Genomic DNA, 27,188 nt, shown 5'->3' with positions numbered 1-27,188 from the left:
CCATTCGTATCATAAAAGGAGGGAAAATATCTCGCAGAGGTTTAATATTGGATTTTGTGACAAATCAAAATATTTATTAACAAATTTGTTGCATTTATACAATTGGTAATGTAAACTGCAGAAAATTCTCACTATGCTTCCAATTATACATTTTTCACTGAGTGATAAGATACTTTGAACAGGTTAACTACCAAAAAACTTGAAATTCTGTCTCCGCCACATTTGCACCCCTCCTCCCCACAAATAAATCTATAAAATTGCAAAGATCTACGGTACAGTCCAAATGTAAATTTCAGGCACCCATGTGTCACAAATTCAAATGCTGGAGGGGAGCAGCCTTTTCACATTTGAATTCATACCAAGTGCAGACCAATTTTATACTATTTAGTTTTTCATTATAGTTTTGTTGACCATTGGAAAGTAAAAGGATATGTAGCACTGGACGGAGCCTGTAGTCAGGAATATTCTCCAGGTTCACAAAGGCTGAATTTATTACAGATTCTGCAAAATTGGCTATGTCGAAAAAATCTTGAAGCATACTTGGTCCAGCATTCCCAAGGATGTGGAAACTATTCAAAGAAGAAATTTAAAGGAATGTAATATTTTTAAATCCAAGAATTCAAGTTAAAAACATGATGAAAATCAAATAATTATAGGAAAATAGTTCACAAATGGTTTAAGCTTGTAAACATATGGTGAGTTTTTGAGCTAAACAAATGGAAAAGATAGTGATTAAATCTCATGCCAAGTTTGCAATGATTGCGTAACACTTAATTATTCATCAAAAATATGAAGGGAGAAAATACATCTGGCAAGATTGCGGTCATGTTACCCTCAATAGCCGAATAACCCAACAACTCTCACCCACCTGGTGTACACTTACAAACATACAAATTAGGATCAGGGGTAGGCCATTTGGCCTCTTGAGCCTGCTCCGCCATTCACTAAGATCATAGCTGTTCTGACTGTGACCTCAACTTCATACAGCCTACCCCAGATAATAAGCAAAGCACCAGAGGGCTGCTGGCATACAACATAAGTATACCTCATCACACACATACAAAGAAGTTGACTATTGGCAGGAGACTAAAAAGTGTCCTGACACTTCAGTTAACAAAGTTTTCTGCTTGTATTACATAGTATACAGTAATACAACTAAAGAAACTGTGCATGTAAAAACAAGCACCAGAACCACATATATGCAGGTTTATGACTTGGTATGGTGTAATCACGAAAGCAACATAATCATCAATTTCCTTAGTCCCCCAAGAGGGAGAGTCGGGGCGGGGAGCACCCGCCTTTGGGGGGGGGGGGGGGGGGGGGGGGGGGGAGGAGAAGAGAGATCACGTGGAACGTGAGGGGCCTGAATGGGCCGGTCAAGAGGGCCCGGGTGTTCGCGCACTTAAGGGGACTGAAGGCAGACGTCGCTATGTTGCAGGAGACGCACTTGAAGGTGGCGGATCAGATCAGGCGGAGGAAGGAATGGGTGGGGCAGGTCTTTCACTCTGGGCTGGATGCGAAGAATAGGGGGGTTGCAATCCTGGTGAGCAAGCGGGTGACGTTCGAGGCGATGAGTATTGTGGCGGATAATGGGGGCAGATATGTGATGGTGAGTGGTAGACTGCAGGGGACCCGGATGGTGCTGGTGAATGTGTATGCCCCGAACTGGGACGATGCAGGGTTCATGAAGTGCATTGTCTAGCGGCGGGGAGTCTGATAATGGGGGACGGACTTCAATACGGTACTGGACACGGCACTGGATCGATCTCGGTCGAGGTCGGGCAAGAGGCCAGCTGCGGCCAAGGTTCTGAGGGGGTTTATGGATCAGATTGGGGGGGGGGGGGGAATCCGTGGAGGTTTGCCAGGCCAGTGGCTAGAGAGTTCTCCTTCTTTTCCCACGTGCACACGGATAGACTTCTTTGTGGTGAGTAGGGCATTGATCCCAAGAGTGGAGGGGACGGAGGACTCAGCCATAGCGATTTCGGACCACGCCCCGCACTGGGTGGAGCTGGAGTTGGGGAGGAGAGGGGCCAGCGCCCGCTGTGGCGCATGGATGTGGGACTGTTGGCGGATGAGGTGGTCTGTGGATGGGTCCGGGGATGCATTCAAAGGTACATAGAGGCCAATGATAATGGGGAGGTACCGGTTAGTGTGGTTTGGGAGGCGCTGAAGGCGGTGGTCAGTGGAGAGCTAATCTCAATCAGGGCTCACAGGGAAAAGAGGGAGGATGGAGAGGGAGAGATTGGCGGGGGAGATACTGAGGGTAGATAGGAGATGCGCGGATTCCCCGGAAGAGGGGCTGCTAGAAGGAGCGCCGGAGCCTCCAAACGGAGTTTGATTTGCTGACTACGGGGAAAGCCGAGGCCCAGTGGAGGAAGGTGCAGGGGACAGTGTACGAGTATGGGGAGAAGGCGAGCCGGATGCTGGCGCATGAGCTACGAAGGAGGGAGGCGGCAAGGGAAATTGGAGGAATCAGGGATAGAGGGGGGAACACGGTCCGGAGTCCAGCCAAAATAAATGAGGTCTTCAGGGATTTCTACGGGAACCTGTACAAGTCAGAAACCCGCGCGGGGGGCGGGCGATCGGGATGGAGGAGCTGGTTAAGGGGTTGGGTAGTATGCAGGCGGGCAAGGCAGCGGGGCCGGATGGGTTCCCGATCGAATTCTACAGGAAGTTTGTGGAACTGTTGGGTCCGTTGTTGGTGAGACCCTTCAACGAGGCAAAGGAGGAAGGGATTCTTCCCCTGATCATGTCTCGGGCGCTGATCCCGCTTATCCTCAAGCAGGACAAGGACCCGCTGCAGTGTGGCTCGTATAGGTCGATTTCGCTCCTTAATGTGGATGCCAAGTTGTTGCCGAAGCTCCTGGCCACTAGGATTGAGGATTGTGTCCCGGGAGTGATACATGAGGATCAGACGGGGTTTGTGAAGGGCAGGCAGTTGAATGCAAACGTGCGGAGGCTCCTGAATGTGATTATGATGCCCTCGGAGGGGAGGGGAGGGGGGGGGGGGGGGGGGGGGGGGAGTGGTGGCGGCAATGGACGCGGAGAAGGCCTTGGATCAGGTGGAGTGGGAGTACCTGTGGGAAGTGCTGGGCAGGTTTGGGTTCAGGGAGGGGTTCATAGGATGGGTAAAATTGTTATACCAGGCCCCGGTGGCGAGGGTATCGACGAATCAGCTGAGGTCAGAGTACTTCAGGTTGTACCGTGGAACGAGACAGGGGTGCCCCCTGTTCCCCCCTGCTGTTTGCCCTGGCAATTGAGCCGCTGGCTATGGCACTAAGGGAGTCTAGAAACTGGGGGGGGGTTGGTCCGGGGAGGGGAGGAGCATCAGGTCTCGTTATATGCAGATGACCTGCTTTTGTATATTGCAGATCCAGTGGAGGGGATGGCAAAGGTCATGCAGACCCTGAGGGAGTTTGGAGACTTCTCAGGATACAAGCTCAATGTTGGGAAGAGTGAGCTCTTTGTGGTGCATGCGAGGGGTCAGGAGAGGAGGGTGGAGAGGAGTTTCCGGTATTTGGGTATCCAGGTGGCCAGGAGTGGGGGGTCCTGCACAAGCTCAACTTGGCATGGTTGGTAGACCAGATGGAGGAGGACTTTAGGAGATGGGACATGTTGCCACTCTCCCCAGCGGGTAGGGTGCAGTTCGTTAAGGTGACGGGGGTTGGGCTGGCGCTGCCAAATCTGTGTAGCTATTACTGGTGTAGCCACCTAAAATGGCTGATTCCCTATTAATTTGGCCAAAACACGATTTAAAATGGCTCACCGAAAAGGCTGATGGGAAAAGCAGCCAACATGACACAAACTGACAGCTGCAGACAGAATAGCATATTCGGCTCTGGGGAAGTCGGCCCAGATCGATACTCAAGACCATTAGCAGCACATGAACCCAGACATCTGCGGTTTAATCGGCTATCCCCGGGAACAATTGCAACATATTAGCAATTGAATGCCGGGCCAGACCTGTCGGCGCCTGCAGTGGCCGAAACAAAGACAGGTGAACGACCACCCCCCGATCGAGGAATCGCCCCGTTATTGGACGTATCGAACCCAGTGATTGGGAACAAGTCCAATCACTCTCTCTCTCTCTCTCCTTCTCCTGCTCGAGACCTTCGCAAGAACATCAACAAAGAAACAGTAAGTTTGACTCCAGCGATCACTACCGATAAAGACTCCTAGCCATCGACCTGTATCAGCCTTTTTGAATCCCGCGGGCCAGATCCGATTCGATAAGCCATTCGTTTCCCTGACCTGGTGGGCTCTTCCTAAAGTTAAGTATTGGCCAGTAGTGATAGGTTTCTGTATAGATAGGATTATTGTGTAAGCATTACTTGTTGTATATAATAAATGACCGTTGATTTCAATCTTACTAAGCGGTGTGCTGACTTATTAATCATAACTCGAGCTTGAACCACGTGGCGGTATCAGAAAGATACCTGGCGACTCGTGAGCAAAGGTGACATAATCAGAGCTAATAAACTAAGGCTAAAAAGAGCAACACTGGGCAGCTAATGTGGCAATGATTCAGAAACGGAGGGAGAGGAGGCGGCGTGGAAAAGACTGGAGGCGGCATCATGTGTGGGTACTAGCCTGGGGGCACTGGTGACAGCACCGTTGCAGCTACCGCCGATGCGGTACACCACGAGACCGGTGGAGACGGCACAGAGAGAAGGTGGGGGCCTCGGTTTGGTTCCCGATACGGAACAACCGTAGGTTTGCACCGGGCAGGATGGATGGCGGATTTCTAAGTTGGCATCGGGCAGGACCTATTCAATGATGGGACTTTTGCCAGTCTGAGGGCACTGGAGGAGAAATTTGGGTTACCCCCAGGAAATGCTTTCAGGTATATGCAGGTCAGGGCATTTGTGAGGAGGCAGGGGAATTTCTGCTGCTGCCGGCCCGGAGGATACAGGACAGGGTGATTTCGGGTGTGTGGGTCGGAGAGGGTAAGGTCTCGGCTATTTACCAGGAGCTGCAGGAGGTGGAGGAAGCCTCGGTGGAGGAGCTGAAGGGCAAGTGGGAGGAGGAGCTGGGTGAGGAGCTGGATGAGAGCCTGTGGGCTGACGCCCTGGGCAGGGTTAATTCCTCCTAGTCTTGTGCCAGGCTCAGCCTGATCAAGTTTTAAGTGGTGCACAGGGCGCATATGACAGGGGCGAGAATGTGTACGTTTTTTGGGGTAGAGGACAGGTGTGTGAGGTGTTCGGGGAGCCCAGCAAATCACGCCCATATGCTCTGGGTGTGTCCGGCGCTTGAGGGGCTTTGGAGGGGCTTCGCAAGGGCTATGTCCAGAGTCTTGGATACGCGGGTAAAACCGAGCTGGGGGATAGCAATATTTGGGGTGTCAGACGAGCCAGGAGTGCAGGAGCTGAAAGAGGCCGGAGTTTTGGCCTTTGCCTCTTTGGTAGCCCGGAGAAGGATATTACTAATGTGGAGGGACGCGAAGCCCCCAAGTGTGGAGGCTTGGATCAATGACATGGTGGGGTTTCTCAGGTTGGAGAAGATAAAGTTTGCCTTGAGAGGGTCTGTGCAGCGGTTCTCCAGGCGGTGGCAACCGTTCCTAGACTTTCTCGTGGAACGTTAGGTGGAGGTCAATGGCAGCAGCAACCCGGGGGGGGGGGGGGGGTGGAACGTTAGGTGGAGGTCAATGGCAGCAGCAACCCGGGGGGGGGGGGGGGGGGGGGGTTCTTGTTTTGGTTCATGTAAGGGGCGTTTGCCCCATTTTTGTTCTTAGTTTGTTAGATAGTTTAATGGTTAGAGGATTAAGTTGCTTTGTGTGTTGGCGTAATGCCCTTTGTTTTTCTCTTTTGTATATTTTCTTTTCTTTCTGGAGTGTTTTGTAAAAATTTATTGGAAAAATTTTGAATAAACATTTTCTTTAAAAAAATGTCCTTTGTCCCATGTTCTACACCATGCACAGACACCATTTTAGCTTTCAAAACATGTTAGCCATCGAATACAACTTTTTAAAGTACTGGCAAAATAACTTCCTACCAATTGTCATACAAGGTACAGAAGAAGCCTTGCATTCGTTCCAACACAGATTTGTACACTGGAGCATCAGCGTGATCAAGCAGAGGCTGTGGAATTCCTGCATGGAATGTAACAAGAAACAGTTTCTGTGGTGTACAACAGTTACAAACTCCTTAAAAATGTACAGTTATTAAATAAAAATACATTTTTGTAGTAATGTAGCAGTAATAGGTCTAAAACAACTTAAATCCAGAGACTTCAAAATCTGAGAGCAAGTGCTACTTGGTAAATAAAATATGTCCATTTCACTAAAACATTTATGAAATTGACAAAATGAGTGTTTGAATCTACACAAGTCTTCAGGCCATTTGGGTGCACAAAGTAGCAATTAAATATCAAAAAGATATGTAATGAATGGTTGAGTATTACTGAATGGCTTCAGTTTAGAATGGGGATGAAGTTGAGAAGTCGTAGTGAACTGGAAATGGTAGATGCTTAAATTAAATGAACTATTCTTACACCAAACTGAGCAGCTCGCTGAACCACCAGCAAACCACGTCAGTGTTTTGTTTTTTTGATTTCGTATGTACAGGCTAATTATACCATTAGATTAAGAGGTTAAAGTTCAAAAATTAATATAGGGCTTTCTTGAATAATTTATTTTTTTACCGAGAATAGCATTTTTTTCCACTTCCAGCATGTCATGGGCTTTTGTGAAGTGCGGGCTCAGCTGGGCCAACATCTCTGGCAGCCAAAGATTATTGTGTGTCCTACAAACAAGAAAACATGACAGCGCTAATAAGTAACAGCTCACTTAATCTTTCCAATCCCTTGTAAGTTATGCACCATAAAGGGATGTGCAGTTCTCAACACTGGAAAGAAAAGATAACTATTTAAGGAAATATTGTATCTAAAAATTAATATGCACAGGTGTAATTTTGAGGGAAATATGCCCAAATGATTAATTCCTGCAACTCTGTTCACTTTGTGGTCTCCAACTGAAGAGCTCCACTGCTAAGCCAAACATTTGTTGAAGGCAAATGGTGTGAAAGTGATTCATTCACTGGATGATAGCTGGGAGATGCCCTTAAAAGGCCTCCACTCTTAAACAAATTTGGGGACACTGTGCAAGTCTGCTGGAAGATTAATTATAAGGTCCAGTATTCAATGAGCATCAAGGCAACAGATGTCTGCTGCTCAGGAGGCTAATTGTATGGAACATAATCTGCTGTCAGAAATCTTATTACTCTGACTGGTTACAGTTCAGTTCAAACATTTGAAATCAAAAGCAAAGAAAAAAAGTTATTTTGAAAATCTGAAAAGATATTGGGCATATACAAATTATTCAGCAGGTGTCCTGACTCTTTCCACCCAAATCGTAAGCATGCTTCCATCTAGTTCTTAGACATTGAACTAGCCGTACATTCCCAGCATTTCTATCACAGATTACAAAAAATAATTTCAGGGAGTTGAGAAACTCCTAACTGCACTTGCCAAAAGCAAATTTTATTTTAAAAAGCAAAACATGAAAACAAATGCCCAGCTTGTTAGGCAATATAGAAATTTATTTTTTGGGGATCAGTTTCTGCAATCTCAATGTTGGAGAAACTACGTCATAAAATTCTAAACCAGTTCAAAAATGTTTTTTTCTGGAAATATGTTGAAGTAAAAATATCCCCATTTAAATGAAATTAAGGTCCTTACACTGCCTTAGAATAGAAGGTAAAGAACCACAGTTGCGCTTAGAGAACATGCATCCTGTTTACCCATTCAAATTTACAGATCTTATTCCACTGAGCTATGATTTTGGGAACAGGGATGTGGGTTGGTGGAAAAAGCCAGTCACTGCCACAAGGTCACTCCCCAAGGTGAGCATGACAAAAGAGAAAATTCTTAAGGAATGATATCCTCACAAAAACTTGATGCTCCTCCAATTGATCGAAGGCCCAATTTGCCCTCCAATTTTAATATTTTCCTAATTCATCAAGGATTTTCCCCATCAACTGACACTTATTTGGATCTTTCCATGCTGGAGTGCTTCAGTACGTTAGTACACAGAAGCATCATGCATCAACAGCATTGCTGGAGAAGTCAGGGCCTGTCTTATTCACTGTAGAGAATTTTGCAAATAGAATTCACAGATGATCAGCAAGGCACACCTTGAGGTAAACCTTGGGTCTTGGGAAAGAAACAATTTAACGTTTATCATTTTCACTTCAGGCAAGAATGTTTTTAATTTAAACATTTCCCTCAAGTAACTTTTCTAACAAATAAATATAGCACTCATATTTCTGTAAAATACTTTAGCAGCACACCAACAAATAATTTTTAAACAATATGCACAAGAATTAGCAAATGAAGAGAGAAGCATGAGAAAGAAGGAAAAAGAAAGACAAAACGAGTGAGAGAAGATAAAAAAGGAATGGATGGACAAAACAGCAAGTGAGCATAATAGTCAATGAACAGAAAATTTACAAGATTTCTGGGACCACATCACTTACCTGCACATCCAAAATCAAATTCCTACACTGCCATTATAGACTCCAATAATTAAATTTACGTTGAATAGTAGTTACATGAAGACGGTTTCAAAATGAGGCACAACTTTGGAATATATTTCCAGAAATTGAAGTTTTACAAACTTGGTTAGAATACAATCTGGTCAAAACAATTTGTTCTTTCAAAGCAGACACACTTTGTATTGCACTACCTCTGCATTCTGACTCATGCTAAACTGTCAACCCCAAAAAATGTGCCATATCTTTCTTAACTAATTCCCAACTTTTAAACATTAACTACACCAGTTAAAATCACAAGCGTTCAAGATACTTATTAAACAATTTCAGTTTCAGAACACCAATTCTGCAGATGTTTTCAGTTTGTAGCCAATAGGCTACTACAAACCGCAGCGGTTAAATGAGCAACTGTACCAGAAGTTTCACACTGATCTTGAATACATTATATTCCAAATAAATTTGTTTTTCCAATTTAAAAATAAGTCACATTTAAATGAATATCTAATGGTCACTTAATCATTTAAAAAATAAAAATCAAGATGCAAGTTGCCACGCTACAACAATGCTTCAATGAAGGGAATACTTCAGAAAACTAAAAATTGATGTATCATTAAGTCTAAACAATATTTAAATATAATTCCTCACCATAAAATGGAGAACTTGCATTTCTAAAGCACTTTTCATGACCTTGGGATGTACCAAAGCACCTTACAGATAATCAAGTACTTTGAAGTGTAGTCATTGTTGTAATGCAGAAAACGTGGCAGCTAATTTGCATATAGCAAACTCCCAGGAACAGTAGTTCGACTAATTTTAAGTGATGATGATTGAAGGATAAACATTGGCACATCAGGAATAACCTCTGCAAAATAGTGTCATTGGATCTTTTATGTCCATTAGTGAACAAAAGGGGATTCAATCTGACATCTCATCTGAAAAATTGTTAAACACAGCTCACAAGCACAACAATTGCAATCAGAAAATATGAGTGTGTGGGTCAACTAAAGCTTGCAATTGTCTAAACCTAATTTGGCAAGGATATATTTAGGTCACAATTGTTTCCAGAAAAGGCAATTTAGTGAACCACCAATTTGGTGGATTCTCGCTTTTGATATTTACTTACTGCTATTGCATGGAGCGTCTATATTTTAAAAAATTACATTAAACCTATAGTAGAGAAACTAGCCATTTGGCCCAACTGATCTCTGCTGGAATTTATGTTCCACATGAGCCTCCTTCCACTCTTCTTCGTACAATCCTACGATAATATGCTGTTACTTTCTCCCTGAAGTGCGTATCTAGCTTTCCTGTAAAACCATCCATGCCATTTGTCGCAACTAATCTTTATGGTAGCAATTTCACATTCCTCTCACACTTGAATTTCTTAGTACGTTCATTGGTACCTTATGTTTATGGCTCCTAATTTCCTCCCCCCACAGTGAAAGCATCTTCACTACTTTACCCCATCAAACTTCATAATTTTAAACCATGCCGCAGGTTTACTATCAGCTTGTTCAAATAAAACAGGTTACAAACCATAGTGGTAGATAATAGTACAACATAATACATAAATTGGCTACAAATGTTTCATATTTCAAAACAGCATGGCTAAATTCCCACCAGGCTTACTATATCAGGGTATCCTCTCCAATCTAAGACCCATGGCACAACTTCACACGTACAATCAAAATAGTACTGCTTGGCTACAAGCGAGGTAAAACAAAATCCAGTATGGATAATACAAAAAAGAACATTGGGACCATGACTGCAAAGCTCCAGAAGTTACAGTGGGGGACCAGTTCTCCAGACAGGGTGTTGGTTATGCAAAATTTCCCACTTTGCTGCAGACCTCTGATATCCATGCCTTCTCCACGAGCATTTCCATTTTTCCAAAACGGCAATTTCTCCAGATGTCAAATTACAAAACATGTTGGTTATTAGCCTCAGTACTTCTACATCCAAATTCTTCCACCTTGTACTTAATCCAGTACCAGCACACATCATTCAATTCAAATACCACTTGGTCGGAACTATGCTTCAGACTTCAAACTATACAGAAAAACGGTTTCCCAATGACTTAGCGAGTAGCCATATGACCCTGTATGGGGTGTAAGAGGAGCTAGAAATTGGTTCATCAATCTTAGGATAGATTATGGAATGGTACTGGTTGCCACTCATAACTGAACAAATGACCCTTATCAGAAAGGTGCATATCAACATCGGACGAGGAAGGATTAGTTAATTGCACCTTTCCTTCAACTGATGGCCACGCAGGAGCGCAAGCACCTTCTCTTCTGCTCATTTCAATAACAACTTTTGACAAGATGACAGGTTACCAGAGAGTTACACCTAACAAGGAATCACCAACTCGCTCCAACAAAAAGTAGCCTTATGCTCCGGCATCAAAATAAAACAACTTATTTTTTACTGTTTGGCTACCAGCATGAGATCCCAGTCAGCCTGAATTCTGTGGTGAGAAAAGATCACGATCCTTGAGAAAACAAAAAAATCACTTGGAAAAACAGATTAATCAATGACAACCAACACAGATTTGTTAAAGGCAAATTTGTGTCTGACAAAACGGACTACATTCTTCAATGAAATAACACAGTAGAGGGAGATAATGAAGTTGATGCACATATGGACTTCCAGATAATTATCGATAAAGTACCACAAAATAAACTTGTTAGCAAAGCTGAAGCTCGTGGGATTAAATGGGCAGTGGCAAAATACATAGGAAATAGGTATATAAAAGACAAAGATGAGTGTAATGGTCAACAGCCGTTGTTTAAATTGGAGAAAAGTAGTGGGAGCAGAGCGATTTTTGAAATATATTGACCCAACTTGGGGATAGGTAGCACAATTTCAAACTCTGGAAATGCAGTAAACAGTGTGGAAGATAGTAGCAGAATTCAGAAAGACAAACCAGTGAAAAGGGTCATCGAAATTTAAAGCAAACGTGTAAAGTGATGCATAACCAGAGACCTGGAGGTTCACATGCACAAACCTTGCCCTGCCACATTGAAAATTAAAAGAGAATAGAAGTGGAGATTGTTTGGAGCAGATAAGGCTAATGAAAGATTTAATGTTGGTGTTCAAAACTTTTTTTTCATAAATTTAGAGTACCAATTTTTTTCTCCCCCAATTAAGGGGCAATTTAGCGTGGCCAATCCACCTACCCTGCACCACTTTGGGTTGCGGGGGCGAGACCTACACAGACACATGGAGAATGTGCAAACTCCACACGGACAGTGACGCGGGGCCGGGATTGAACCTGGGATCGACGCCGTGAGGCAGCAATGCTAACCATCGCGCCACTGTGCAGCACCTGTAGGTGTTTAAAACTGAGGTGTTTTAATAGAGAAAATAAGGAGAATATGGTTACACTGGTGGAAGAGTCATTAACTGAAGGACACATTTAAAATAATTGGCAAAAAGAACACGGAGGCGATGAGCTACGATGATTTGGAACGCACTTTTTTTTTAATAAAAGATGCTGGCAGCAAATTCAATAACTTTCAAAAGGGAACTGGGTCTATACTTAAAAAAGAAAAGACGTGCATATGGCTATGCAGCAAAAATGTGATTAATTGAAGAGCTCTTTCAAATTATCTGCACAGGAAACAAAAAAAGTGTTCCATCATTTTTTTTAAAAACCTATTCAATCTCAAACCACATGTGCGCACAAGAAAAAAAACTTGATAATCTCCAGTATATCGTAGGCATTAGCTGGTGGCATCCAGTGGCAAGACGCCACTCTCTGCAAAACAGTAATCAGATTCATTAAAGTAGAAACATTCACAGATTGATTTCTGGTGGCAAAACTCCTACCATGATAGCCTCGACAAGAGGTGCAGTCCATGTTGGCGACTAGGCTTTGGTGCAACAACAGTCCAAGGTCAATGTTTTGGAGCCTGGAGAAACATTTCTGCTCCTCCTTGGCCTCACAAAAATAGAAAATTTACCAGCTGCACTTATCTTTTTCTGGACAGTCAAAATGGTTATCAGGATCCATGTGATTTATAGGACCTCAATCTTCATAATTAAAGTGCTAAACACCTGACCCAGGAAGACTGTCCAGCTACCCAATAGTCCTGATGAAGGTGCAGACTTCCACAACAGGGCCCAAGTCAGTCCTCACCATTTTTGGGCTGCTCCTGTTCCATATTCACTGGTTGGAGGCTTCACATCTCTCCCACTGTTTGTGGATGAAATGTTATTAGAAGCCTGGAATTACATTAATAGTTGGTGTCTGCAGTCTGCAATATTAAAATCCAGCTGCGATTATTCATTTGACAAGTATTTTCTTCAAGTTTTAAACAAAAAGCTAGGCGTGTCTTGGATTTCCAGTAATTTTGTAAATATGCTAAATTGGCCATCTGTGGAAAAAGATGAAATTCAGAGGCATTTAGCAAGCAAAGTTAAACTTGTTACTAATTTGATTAAAAATTCAGCAATTGCTTTCTTTAAAATTAAAAATGGAGCAATTTTTCTGGGCTTAAAATGCAAGCATGTTAAACCATCATTAGAATACCAAGTGTGCTGGAAAAAAGCACCTTTGAAACTCAGTTTCAGCAATAGAAATCTTAAAAATGCATTTCTGAGATTATCTGCTCAATGAGAAAATTCAGTGAGGCAAGTGAAATTGCACAACACATCACGCAAAATGCATGAACAGAGAATCATTTTAAAATGATCTTAAATGTGGTAAATCTTTGACTTCTGTTTTATAGAAGTGATCACTTTTGGGAATAGAGAGGGGAAAGCTCTGTGGTCAAAAAAATGTCAATTTTTAAAATTAAGTAGAAATGCAGAGCGGTGAATGCTCAAAAATCTGGAATCCAGCAATTACCTCTAGCTCCATTCTCACAATTACTAGAACCGACTTACCTGACAACCTACCTGAATTTTCTTCAAATGGATAAAAAAAATAAGGTTTTGTAGAAAAATTCAAGTTAGGCAAGATGACTAATTTTGAAGAGGAACACGTTCTAAGTTTAAAGCTATATGGTGATTTAGGCAATGCAAAACAAATCACACCGTCTAAATTATTATTCCTTATTTTCCTAAACCGTGATGCAGTACAAAGGTTTAAAGCAACAATATCCAAGCTCAAAATGAAAGACTTTGTAAAAGAGCACTATGCAGACTAGCTGATAGTGTACTTGTCTTGACATTTATTTTTCACTGGATCAAGACCATGTTTTCTTGGCCTAGATCCAGTGTTGGTATAATGGCTTTGGTTTACGTGCTGCTACTCTTGTCCAACTTGATTCACCTTATCAGGGCGAGCAGGTTGTCAAGAAGTTTGATGACATGCTCAGTGCAGGCGTTGCGGTAGATCGGAGACCCGCTGGGTGTGAATCCAACCACGAACCCTCCGGCCTTTGCCTCCTCCAGGTCATTAGGCCAGCGAGCCCGCTTCACAACTCCAAGTATGGTGTAAACACACAAGCTGATCTGTTAAAATAAGGTAAAAAGCAGAGATGAAAACTCTCGCAAAATTTCATTGACCTTTACCAGTAGTACCAGGGGATCATTATCTCCAGGTAGCTGTGGCAACAAATTCCTGACTGCAACAGTTAGGAACAGCGGGCTTCGATTAGGATCTTTTCGTGGTGGAAAGGGCTGGCAATGTGCATGAAAGTGTTAAGAATTTCAGACGGTGGTATTACACACAGGTGCTATGCAGGTTTTCAGTACTCCATGCTAAACATAGATAAGTACCTTTTGGTTTTTGAATCAAAACAGCAAGCATACAATTAAATCTAGATGCAGTCCAAATCCACTGCTTTGACTAGATATGGAACTGACAATATCAGATCAAATGGACAAAATCAGACTTGACCTATTTGATACTATACTTGGTCTAACATTTTGACCCGTATGAAAGTATATTTGCAGAACAGAGATCTTTTTATTCTCAACACTCCCCTCCCAAAAGGCACATTTGTAGCAGTTCCTGCCATTAAAGTCTGTAAACAACACATCATAAGCTACACTTCTAGGTCACATTGCTGTAATACCAAAAAATATACAAGTTATTCCACAACTTCCCAACAAAACAGACTCTGTCCACCATAAAGAAACGCTGCTACTGACAAATGAAGCTTATTTCCAATTACAAAACTATGTTGTTCATTGTCACCAGCATCTCAAGATTATACAACAGTATCGGACAAACCCAGTCTCTTCTCCAAAAGTCACCATACTGCGATCAGTTTGACATAACCTTGCAACCTTGCTTATAATTTTTTTTAATTTTTGAAAAAAAGTATTTCAGGCAGCTTCTTTAACCTTTCCCCACCCCACCTCCCCATTTAAAAAAAACTTCACGGTACTTGATTTGTTTTGTAATATTTTGTTCAAATTACAGGTAGAAGTCTTCATCATAGATAGTGATCAGCAAGCCTTGGTTATGTTCCATGACCATCCCTTAAGAGGATTCTTGCGTTACACGGTTTCTAAATTTAAGATTGAATAAAAGATCATCTTTGATAAATTTTCTGCACATTCATAGTATAGTAGCAGGACAGATGTTAGTTGAGTCACAAAAACTAAAATAGTTCTCCAGTATTTTTGAATTTAAACACCATCAGTTTGATGGCATTGAATTAGCCATCCTCTTGGAATAATCCACAAACAGCAGTTCCTTGGGCATAGTTTTGCCACAACCATGTACGTACCCGAGATCTATTGATGCCTGCTGGATCTTCTCTAATGGGATCATCTGGAGTGACATCTGCACCAATGTATGAAAGAAACATCGCTGGATCTGAAAGCACTCTGCAACACAAAATGATCTTTAAGTACATGGACTAAAATAAATGGTCAGCTTCTAAAGTTATACTGGTCATCAGTTAACTCTTGCTCTTAGGACATCTAACTTACAAGGCTGCAAAGCAATTGACTTCTAATGGAATTTCAAATATGCAAGCTCTAAATCTTTAGTACCAAATATTTGTTCTCCACAAATCTATGGGTGGAATTATGATTTCCCCCCACCACCCCCAAATTCTTGCCGTGGACTGGAATAGCCAGGAAAACGCCCACACCCCCCAATTGCAAGCCCTCCAAAAGAATGCTGGGTACTGCCTGGGCATAACCCTCTTCAACCCGCCGGGGGCTGCACTTACCTGTGCACCCCCGACTGGTTCTGTTTGCCAGGTTGGCGTGACGTCACGGCAGTAGGAGGAATTCCCTACTAGAAGCAGTTGGTTCAAAGGCCAGAGGGAACATCTCTCCTCTTTGCTAGCAGAAAGGCCATACTGTGGAGTGATGGTTAAGAAACCAATGCTGTAAATCTCAAGTCCAGCTAGTTAAGGAAACTAGGGAAATGGAGAAGTGTCCAAGTCGTCTGAAGTGAACAGAGATCAAGGTATTGTTCAGGAGAATTCAAGGAAGAGTAAACAAAGTGCTCTGAGTTAATGAGACAATTGCAGTAACCAGGTTTAAAGTGGGACTGTCTGTCCAGCCTTCAACCGGTAAATCAAATGTCTGAAGCCATTTTAATACAGTCTAGGAACTGAGTTGAAGCAATTGTGAGCAGTATGCACGGCAGTCAAGACAAAATCTTAAAACTAGTTAGTGTAAAATCTTGGTCTAGATACTTTAGTAAAGTGAAGCGGAAGCTTTGTTTGAAAGTGTCATTTGGAAAATCTGGTCTGGAATTTGAATACAAATCACCAATGGGAAGCATACATCCGAGAGAAGATTTTAAAGTATGTTTTTGGGAGTGGAGTTTGGAAACTCTGACGTAACAATCATTGGGGAGGATTCTGAGGATGCACCTGCAAACATTCACATGGGGTTCAACATGGGAGTGCGTGTTGGCCCAGTCATCTTGTGTTTAAAAGGGACTTCTTGTGTGAATGGCACCATTGCAGCTTGGTGTACTTTTTAATCCACGTTAATATTTAAATTGGTGTATTTGTTAAGCCGGGGGGGGGGGGGAGGAGACAGGGGTATTGCATAATAATCCAACTTTTCATGTTTAAAAAATGTGTTTTCCTTGTTGTTAAACGTCTGTTCTGATTCTGTTTTTCCAAGCTTTATTAAAAAAAAAGTAACAGACTTTCAAGCCAGGGTTCAATTCTGGGACCTTCCCATCCGGTTAGAACATCAACTGGGACCGTAACAAAAGGGTAGCAATCAGACTATATCCTGGATAGTGTCAAGTGTCTCGAGTGTTGTTGGAGCTGCACTCATCAAGTATTCCATTACATTCCTGACTTCTGCCTTGTAGATGGTGGACAGGCTTTGGGGGTCAGGTGGTGAGTTACTCGCCACAGGATTCCGAACATTTGACCTGCTCTTGCGGCCACGGTATTTAGATGGCTAGTCCAATTTAGTTTCTGGTCAATGGTAACCGCCAGGATATTGATGATGGAGAATTCAGTGGTGATGCCATTGAATGTCAAGGGTGATGGTTAGATTCTCTCTTGTTGGAGATGGTTTTTGCCTGGCACTTGTGTGGCATGAATGTTATTTGCCACATCAGCCCAAGCCTGGATATTGTCCAGGTCTTGCTGCATTTGGACATGAACTGCATCAGTATCTGAGCAGTTGCAAATGGTGCTGAACATGGAGAAGCTATCTGCGAACATCCCCACCTCGGACCTTACGCTGGAAGGCAGATCATTGATGAAGCGGCTGAAGATGGTTGGGCCGACGATGCTACCCTGAGGAACTCCTGGAGTGGAGATGATTGGCCACCATCTTCCTTTGGACTAGATGCACTGGCATTCATGGCTGAACTGCAGAGCTTAGATCTGATCCGTTAGTTCTGGAATTGCTCAGCTCTATTATTTGCTGCTTATGCTCTTGTGGCACTCAAGTAGTCCAGTGGGGTTTTCCCCAATTCCCATCGACTCAAGTTTTGCTAGGATTCCTTGATACCATCAAACGCTGCCCTGATGTCAAGGGCAGTCACTCTCACCACACCTCTGGCATTCAGCTCTTTTGTCCATGCTTGAACCAAGGCTGTTATGAGATCAGCAGCTGAACATGGTTGCAAATGCTTCAATCTTGCCTTTTGCACAGATGTGCTGGGCTCCTCCAACATTGATGGGGGGGTGACTTCCGGTAACGTCATGTAAGAGCAATACACATGAAAAGTCGCTCCCGGCTGAATCTTTGTTTTTGATCCCTTTTGCCCATCTTTTCAGGGGATTTTGATGACCACACACCCATTGTGGGGTTAGAGGACTGTTCCTCGATGGAGTCATGTCGAAAACACCGTCAAAGGTGCCCAACTTGAAGAAAGCTCAGGAGGGTAGCCCAAAAGAAGATGTCCACCACGCCCATTAGGTTAGACACGTTAGCTGTAGTGATGGCGCAGGAACTGGAGAAATCTGGTAAACACATGTATCGTCAGTTTGAGCAGCAGTGCAAGGAGATAAAAGAATCCTTTACGGCCAGTCAAGGAGGCTCCGGGCCTGATTCCGGAGCAGTTCGTAAACACCTCGAATGTGGTTAATGCGCAAGGGGAGACTTTGAAGGGTGTGGAGGAGGCCCTGGTGAAGCACAAGAATTGGCTTGCCTTATTGGAGGCTTAGTTGCTGACAGTGGCGGGATAACAACAAAGGCCTAAGGTAGAAGTTGGAGGGTCAGGGGAACAGGTCAAGGCGGTTCAAACTCAGGTTGGTAGGGCTGCCAGAGGGACTGGAAGGCTCAAAGTGGACCCAGTACTTTTCGGAGCACTTTTCTCGGTTCTACCAGTCATGACGCCCCGCTTGGCCAAACTCCTCAGTCCTTCCGAGTGCCATATCCCTCTATACCCATCCTATCCATGTATTTGTCAAGATGCCTTTTGATCGCCGTTAATGTATCTGCTTCCAAAACCTCCCCTGGCAGTACATCTCAGGCACTCACCACCCTCTGTGTAAAATACCTGCCTCGCACATCTCCGCTAAACTTTGCCCCACGGGGTTTAAACCTACGCCCCCTAGCGATAGACCCTTCCACCCTGAGAAAAAGTGCCTGCCCATCCACGTCCCTCATAATCCTGTACTCCTCTATCAGGTTGCTTCTCAATAGCCATCGTTCGAATGAAAACAGTCAGAGTCTATTCAGCCTCACCGCATAGCTAACCCCCTCCAGGCCAGGCAATATCCTGGTAAGCCTTCTCTGCAACCACTCCAAAGCCTCCACATCCTTATGTTATGTGGCGACTAGAATTGTGAGCAATATTCCAAGTGTGATCTTATCAAGGTTCTATATAACTGTAGCGTGACTTGCCAGTTTTTAAACTCGATGCCCCGTCCAATGAAGGCAAGCATTCCATATGCTTTCTTGACTACCTTGTTCACTGGTGTTGCCACTTTCAAAGATCGGTGGACCTGTACATCCAGATCTCTCCGACTTTCTATATTCCAAAGCGTTTTGCCATTTACTGTATATCACCCCTCTTATGTTAGACCTACCAAAATGCATTACCTTACATTTGTCTGGATTAAACTCCATTTGCCATTTCTCTGCCCAAGTCTCCAACCTATCTATGTCCTGCTGTATCGTCTGACAATCCTCAATACTATCTGCCATTCCACCAACCTTGGTGTCATCCGGAATCAGATCAGCTACATTTTCCTCCAAATCATTTATGCATACTACAAACAACAGAGGCCCCAGCACCGATCCCGGTGGAACACCACTAGTCACAACTTTCCATTCAGAAAAACAACCTTCTACTGCTACCCTTTGCCTTCTGTGACCGAGCCAGTTCGGTATCCATCTTGCCACCTCACCTCTGATCCCGTGTGACTTCACCTTTTGTACCAGTCTGCATGAGGCACCTTGTCAAAGGCTTCACTGAAGTCCATGTAAACAGCATCCAACACCACCCCCCTCATCAATCATCTTTTGTCACCTCCTAAAAAAACTTGATCAATAGTTACAGTGCTCTAGGTTCGTCTGCCTTACCTGATAGACTTCTGCCGTTGAAATAATAACATTTCAGACAACGCCTCTTGTTAATGATGGTGGGGTTTGGGCGTGTTGGTCGGGAGTTTGGGCCAGAAGGGATGGGGTGATTGTTATTTTTGATGGGTTATTGGAAGAAGGTCTAAGCTGGGGTCACTTTGACGGTGATGAGGAGAGGGGGGTAGCAAACAGGCGAGGAGTGGGGAAGAGAAAGAGGCTGCGATCGGTTGTGCCTGTTGGGTGGATTGGGGGGGGGGGGGGGGGGGGAGCGCGCGCGAGGGGGGGGGGGGAGGGGGCGCGCGCGAGGGGGGGAGGGGGCGCGAGCGAGGGGGGGAGGAGGCGCGCGCGAGAGGGGGAGGGGAGGGGGCGCGAGGGGGAGGGGAGGGGGCGCGAGGGGGAGGGGAGGGGAGGGGGCGCGAGGGGGAGGGGAGGGGAGGGGGCGCGAGGGGGAGGGGAGGGGGCGCGAGGGGGAGGGGAGGGGAGGGGGCGCGAGGGGGAGGGGAGGGGAGGGGGCGCGAGGGGGAGGGGAGGGGAGGGGGCGCGAGGGGGAGGGGAGGGGAGGGGGCGCGAGGGGGAGGGGAGGGGAGGGGGCGCGAGGGGGAGGGGAGGGGAGGGGGCGCGAGGGGGAGGGGAGGGGAGGGGGCGCGAGGGGGAGGGGAGGGGGCGCGAGGGGGAGGGGAGGGGAGGGGGCGCGAGGGGGAGGGGAGGGGAGGGGGCGCGAGGGGGAGGGGAGGGGAGGGGGCGCGAGGGGGAGGGGAGGGGGCGAGAGGGGGAGGGGAGGGGGCGCGAGGGGGAGGGGAGGGGAGGGGGCGCGAGGGGGAGGGGAGGGGGCGCGCGCGAGAGGGGGAGGGGAGGGGAGGGGGCGCGCGCGAGAGGGGGAGGGGAGGGGAGGGGGCGCGCGCGAGAGGGGGAGGGGAGGGGAGGGGGCGCGCGCGAGAGGGGGAGGGGAGGGGAGGGGGCGCGCGCGAGAGGGGGAGGGGAGGGGGCGCGCGCGAGAGGGGGAGGGGAGGGGAGGGGGCGCGCGCGAGAGGGGGAGGGGAGGGGAGGGGGCGCGCGCGAGAGGGGGAGGGGAGGGGAGGGGGCGCTCGCGAGAGGGGGAGGGGAGGGGAGGGGAGGGGGCGCGCGCGAGAGGGGGAGGGGAGGGGAGGGGGCGCGCGCGAGAGGGGGAGGGGAGGGGAGGGGGCGCGCGCGAGAGGGGGAGGGGAGGGGAGGGGGCGCGCGCGAGAGGGGGAGGGGAGGGGGCGCGCGCGAGAGGGGGAGGGGAGGGGAGGGGGGCGCGCGCGAGAGGGGGAGGGGAGGGGAGGGGGCGCGCGCGAGAGGGGGAGGGGAGGGGAGGGGGCGCGCGCGAGAGGGGGAGGGGAGGGGAGGGGGCGCGCGCGAGAGGGGGAGGGGAGGGGAGGGGGCGCGCGCGAGAGGGGGAGGGGAGGGGAGGGGGCGCGCGCGAGAGGGGGAGGGGAGGGGAGGGGGCGCGCGCGAGAGGGGGAGGGGAGGGGAGGGGGCGCGCGCGAGAGGGGGAGGGGAGGGGAGGGGGCGCGCGCGAGAGGGGGAGGGGAGGGGGCGCGCGCGAGAGGGGGAGGGGAGGGGAGGGGGCGCGCGCGAGAGGGGGAGGGGAGGGGAGGGGGCGCGCGCGAGAGGGGGAGGGGAGGGGAGGGGGCGCGCGCGAGAGGGGGAGGGGAGGGGAGGGGGCGCGCGCGAGAGGGGGAGGGGAGGGGAGGGGGCGCGCGCGAGAGGGGGAGGGGAGGGGAGGGGGCGCGCGCGAGAGGGGGAGGGGAGGGGAGGGGGCGCGCGCGAGAGGGGGAGGGGAGGGGAGGGGGCGCGCGCGAGAGGGGGAGGGGAGGGGGCGCGCGCGAGAGGGGGAGGGGAGGGGGCGGGCGCGCGAGGGGGAGGGGAGGGGGCGGGCGCCAGGGGGAGGGGGAGGAGGCCCGCGAGGGGGCGCGAGGGGGAGGGGGCGCGCGCACGAGGGGGAGGGGGCCCTTTTACCTCTTCCATGCTTTACATCCCAGGCCCAAAACACTCATTCCAGGTTAAGCAGTGTTTCACTTGCATCTCTTCCAATTTGGTCTGTTGCATTCGCTGCTCCTAATATGATCTCCTCTATATCGGAGAGACCAAACGCAGACTGGGTGATCGCTTTACTGAGCACCTCCGGTCTGTGTGCATTCAGGACCCTGACCTTCCCGTTGCTTGCCATTTTAACACATGACCCTGCTCCCATGCCCACATGTCTGTCCTTGGCGTGCTGCAATGTTCCAGTGAAGCTCAACACAAACTGGAGGAACAACAAACATCTCATATTCCGGTCTCAACATCGAATTCAACAACTTTAGATGATTTGCTCTAACCCACTTCAGCCCATTTGTTTTCATCGCATGTCATTTCAACTGTCTTTTACCATTTCTTTCTTTCTTAATATATATCTAAGCCCATCTTATCCACCTTTCCTTACACTTTCTCCTCTTTGCTTCCCCCTTCCCCTCCCCCCCACATTTCCATCTATCACAGTTCATCCTCTGATGTTAGTTTCCCTGCTGTTTGACCTTTCACATCTTTTGTTCTCTCTGGGGACTGCCATTAGCACTCTTTCCCCTTGGTTTCTGTGACCATTAGCACCCGGTTTCCCTGGGTTTCTGTGGCTATGACTCATCTTTCATTCTTACTCCGCAGTATAAATATTTCCCACTTTCTCTGTCTGTTAGCTTTGACAAAGAGTCATTGGGCTCGAAACATTGGCTCTTTTCTCTCCCTACAGATGCTGCCTGAGCTGCTGAGATATTCCAGCATTTTCTATTGTCGCAGCGTGGAGGGGAGGGGGCGGTTGGATGTGGGTTTGGTAGCTGACCTTGGTTCGGTGTTATGATTTCTTGGGCCAAGACTTCCTCTTGTGACCATGAAGTGATTGGTCACAAAGGGTTGTACCTGTTCAAAGTCACAGAAAAGGGCTCTTTTTACCCTGATCCGGGTGGAATTTTGATGAAAAGGCATAGATGAATGTGAGAGGAGTAGTAGGTCTTCAGATCACCGGACCCAGCAGAAAACAGAGGTTTGGCTGGAAAATTGACAGTCTTGTGCTTCCCAGACAGTCTCTTTCAGCATGTAAGGCAGGGGAGGGACAAGCTGTAAGGCCCCAGATACAGGAACTGATGATTTTTATCCAGGAGGAATTCTTTCAACAGAGGAAAGAAATGCCTGAGGATCATGCAGAGGCCATTGCAGAAGCTGTGGCACCCCTGAAGAGTACTTTGGAGTGGATGGTGAGGTGTTTGGAAGTGCAGGGGTCACAGATTCGGGAGATTGAAGGAGTGATCTCGCACCACAGTGATCGTGCGGTACCTCTGGAGGCGGAGGTGGGGCTTCTAGACCTTTATAAAACGCTGAGGGCAAAGGTTGAGGAGCAGGAGAATGCCTCGAGAAGACAGAACCTACGAAGAGTGGGCCTGCTTGAAGGAGTGGAAGGTGTGAGTGCCATGAGGCAAGTCTCGAGGATGCTGGCGGGACTGGTGACAGAAGGGGTGCTAGATAAGGCACCTGAAATGGACCGAGCGCATAGGTCTCTGAGGCAAAAACCTAGAGCTGGGGAGCCGCCGCGGGCGGTGATCGTGAGACTCCATAAATTTGAAGACAAAAAGAAAATTCTACGGTGGGCCAGGGAGAAGTGTAGCTGCGACTGGGAGGGAAATAACGTCTGGATTTATCAGGACATCGGAGGCGATTGGCAAAACGGCGGGCAGGTTTCAACAAGGACAAGGCGGTGCTGTACTGGCAGCAGATCAGGTTTTGGGTGCTCTACCCGGTGAAACTATGGGTGACTTTCGGAGGCCGGGAGTATTATTTCAAGGTCCCAGAAGCGGCCGAAGGCTTCATTAAGGAGCATACCCTGGGAGGGAACTGAGTGGACAATGCTTGGGAACCGGGGTGCTGGCACTGTGTAATGGTCTGGAGCATGTTTGAAGTGGGTGTAGGGATTGGGGGATTTTTGTCTTTTTTGTGGGGTTGGGGGGGTCTGTTCAATGTTGAGATTGTAAGGAGTTGTAAGGGTGAAAAGTTTATGTGGGGATGGATGTTCCCATCCCCCCTCCGGTTTTATGCGGCTGTCTGGGTTTAACATGTTTGTTTGCTTTTGGAGAAGGCTACCTGGAGTTCAGGAGAAGTCCTTGTTTGGGTGGGGGAGGGTAAGGCCAGCAGGAGGCCTCCTTCTGTGAGCTGTTGGGGGGGGGGGGGGGGGGTCATTAGGATATGCCTTTGGGCAGGACAGCCACGCCAGCAAGTTATGCTGGTGAACGGAAGTGAGGTGGTGGGGGAGAAGGCCAAGAGGGGTGGCTGGGGGAGAGGGGGGGGGGGGGGTCTGCGACGTGGCAGGGGGTGAGAGATGACATGGTCAAGGGCAAAGAAAGGGGCCATCTGGGATGGGCTAGGGAATTAAAGGGGTGGAATTAAAGGGGCAGGAGTTAAGTGGGGAAAATGACGGACGGTATAGGGGATTGGAGGCGCAAGCCTCCGCTAAGGTTGGTAACGTGGAACATCCGGTGACCGAATGGGTCGGTTAAAAGGTCGCGGGTGTTCACGCACCTCAGGAGCTTGAAAGCGGGGGTTGTCTTTTTGCAGGAGACACACCTTCGTGTGAAGGACCAGGTTAGGTTAAGGAAGGGGTGGGTCGGGCAGGTTTTTCACTCGGGATTTGATTTGAAATAGAGGGGTGTGGCGATTTTAATAAGCAAATAAATGGGATTCGTGAGTGCGAAGGAGGTGAGGGGTCCAGGTGGGGGATATGTGATTGTGAGTGGGGTATTCGAAGGGGCACCGGTAGTGTTGGTAAATGTGTATGCCCCAAATTGGGATGATGTGGGTTTTATGAGGGGGTTGCTGGCAGCAGTCCTGGATTTGGCCACGTACCAGTTGATCATGGGAGGAGATTTTAACTGTGTTCTGGAGTCGAGGGTGGATAGATCAAGCCCCAGGTCGATGGGTAGGGTACGAATGGCAAGGGAGCTGGGGGGGGGGGGTTTATGGAGAGGATGGGTATGGTGGATCCATGGCGCTTTCAGAACCTTGGGGGAAGGGAGTATTCCTTCTTTTCACACGTCTATAAGGTGCATTCGAGGATTGATTACTTTGTAGTGAGTCGGGAGATTTTGGTTGGGGTGGAGGGGGTAGAGTATGCGGGGATAGTTATCTCGGACCATGCACCCCACTGGCTGGATATTCGGTTCAGTATGGGACGAGAGCAGAGGCCAGGATGGAGGTTTGACTCGGGGTTGTTGGCGGATGGAGGTTTTTGTGGTACGGTGCGGTTGGCGATTAGGGATTATGTGGAGTCCAATCAGAATGCAGAGGTGTCGGCAGGCATTTTTTGGGAAGCACTGAAGGCAGTGGTCCGGGGAAAAATTCTCATATTTACGGTCCGTGCGAAAAGGAAAGGAGGGCGGAACATGACCGTCTAGTGAGCGAGATAGTGGAGGTGGACAGGGAATATTCGAGGGTGCCCACCGGGGAGGGATTGGCGAGGAGGAAAAAGTTGCAGGGGTAATTTGACAGGCGGGCAACAGGGAGGGCGATAGGCAACTGCGTAGGGCAAGAGGGGTGCAAAAAGAGTATGGGGAGAAGGCGAGCCGCATGCTGGCGCACCAGCTGCGGAGGCAGTCTGCGTCCAGGGAAATATTGAAGATCCGGACTGGGGCTGGGGATATGGTGTCAGAGCCAGGGAGGATAAATGAGGCATTTAGAGAGTATTACCAGGGACTTTATGAGGCAGACCCAGGAGGAGAGGAGGGGGGCATGGGGTGGTAAGAGACAGGCGTTGGAGGAGCCCCTGGAGCCGAGGGAGGTGCTGGATAGTATCAGGGGTATGAAGTCGGGGAAGACCCCTGGGCCGGATGGGTACCCGGCAGAATTTTATAAGGAATTTGCGGCGGACCTGGCACACCTGTTGGGGGCGTTTAATGAAGCACTGGAGAAGGGGGAGTTGCCGGAGACGATGAAGCAGGCAGTAATCACACTGATCCCAAAAAACGGGAAGGATCCGGTGGAATGTGGGTCGTATAGATCCAGATCACTTTTGAACACGGATGTGAAAGCATTGGCTAAGTTGTTGGCGGGGAGGATGGAGGATTGTGTCCCGGGGGTGGTTGCAGAAGATCAAACAGGCTTCGTGAAGGGCAGGCAGCTCGCGAGTAATATAAGACGGCTGTTGAATGGGGTGATGAATCCATCAAGGGCTCTGGTACCGGAGGTGGTGGTGTCCATGGGCGCGGACAAAGCATTTGATCAGGTGGAGTGGCAGTACTTGATCGAAGTTTTGGGAGGGTTTGGGCCGAGATTTGTGGCATGGGTGCGGTTGCTGTATGTGGCGCCAAGAGCGAGGGTGAGGACGAATGATATGAGCTCACAAAGCTTTGACTTACACAGGGGTACGAGGCAGGGGTGCCCACTGTCGCCCTTGCTGTTTGCACTGGCCATAGAGCCATTGGCGATGGCTCTCAGGGGGTCGGCAGAGTGGCAGGGGATAATGAGGGGACAGAGGGAGCATCGGGTGTCGCTCTATGCCGATGACCTCTTGCTGTATGTTTCGGATCCGTTGGAGAGTATGGGAAGGATTATGGGCCTGTTGGGGAGGTTTGGAGGGTTCTTGGGATACAAGCTGAATGTAGGGAAAAGCGAGAAATTCCCGGTGAATGAGCTGGCACCTCGGGCTAATTTAGGGGGGATGCCATTTACGGTAGCGAGGAATAGGTTTAGGTACTTGGGGATTCAGATTGCGAGGGAATGGACGGGGCTCCATAAGTGGAACTTAACAAAGCTGATGGAGGAGGCCAGGGAGGATCTTAAGAGGTGGGATACACTGCACTTAACGTTGGCGCGTTGGCGGGGAGGGTTCAAGTGGTGAAAATGAATATTCTGCCGAGGTTCTTGTTTATCTTTCAGGCTCTCCCGATCTTTATACCAAATGCCTTTTTTTGGAAAGTGGACACAATCATCTTTGACTTTGTATGGGCGGGAAAGGTGCCGAGGGTGGGGAGGACCATGCTACAGAGGCAGAGGCAGCAGGGGGGGTTGGCGTTGCCAAACTTGTTTCATTATTATTGGGCAGCGAATGTGGACAAGGTGCGGCGGTGGTGGGAAGGAGAAGGGGTAGAGTGGGTTAGGATGGAGGAGGAATCTTGTAAGGGGTCTAGTTTGAGGGCTGTGGTGACGGCAGCATTGCCAATGGCTCCGAGTAGGTATTCAGGGAGCCCAGTGGTGCAGTCCACGGTGAAGATATGGAATCAGCTGAGGGGGCATTTTAGGGTGGAAAGGATGTTGGTGCTAACGCCGCTGTGCGAGAATCATGGGTTTGAGCCGGGGGGGATGGATAGTGTATACAGGAGGTGGAGGGAAGAGGGGCTGGTCAAGGTGAGGGATTTGTATTTGGAGGAAGGGTTCGCCAGTCTGGAGGAGCTAAGGGAGGGGGTAGAGCTGCCGAGGGGTAGTGAGTTCAGGTATCTACAGGTACCTTGCACAAAAGGTCTGGAAGGGGTTCCATAGGTTGCCGGGATACACCCTGCTGGCGCGACTGCTGCTTCTGGATGTGGAAGGGCAGGGAAGAATTGGGGATATAAATAAGTGGCTGGGGGAGCAGGGAGGCGAGCGGGTGGTGAAGATCAAGGAGAAAGGGGAAGCGGAGTTGGGATTGGAGATCTATTGGGGTGTATGGAGTGAGGCACTGCGAAGGGTAAACGGGACCTCCTCTGGTGCACAAAATCATGCGCACATGTTTTGCTGTTATGAAAAAATGGGAAGATTCTAGGC

At 48.1% G+C, this 27,188-nt stretch overlaps 1 protein-coding gene across 4 annotated transcripts in view; it reads right to left on the bottom strand.

Annotated features, from left to right (window-relative positions):
- xpo5 (exportin 5) overlaps window positions 1–27,188 on the bottom strand; it is a 214,098-nt gene that overhangs the window by 73,247 nt on the left and 113,663 nt on the right. For all 4 annotated transcript variants that reach the window (XM_072511332.1, XM_072511324.1, XM_072511353.1 and 1 more), the window contains exons 19-23: window positions 15,173–15,272; window positions 13,765–13,946; window positions 6,640–6,740; window positions 5,992–6,088; window positions 437–569 (exon numbers count right to left, since the gene is read on the bottom strand). In XM_072511332.1, the coding sequence (XP_072367433.1) occupies window positions 437–569; window positions 5,992–6,088; window positions 6,640–6,740; window positions 13,765–13,946; window positions 15,173–15,272 (613 nt within the window). The remainder of the gene's footprint in view (window positions 1–436; window positions 570–5,991; window positions 6,089–6,639; window positions 6,741–13,764; window positions 13,947–15,172; window positions 15,273–27,188) is intronic.

The sequence above is a fragment of the Scyliorhinus torazame genome, chromosome 1 (assembly GCF_047496885.1).
Source record: "Scyliorhinus torazame isolate Kashiwa2021f chromosome 1, sScyTor2.1, whole genome shotgun sequence".
NCBI lineage: Eukaryota > Metazoa > Chordata > Chondrichthyes > Carcharhiniformes > Scyliorhinidae > Scyliorhinus > Scyliorhinus torazame.
The sequence above is the reverse complement of the archived record's forward strand: the minus strand, read 5'-3'. Positions and strand labels throughout refer to the sequence as shown.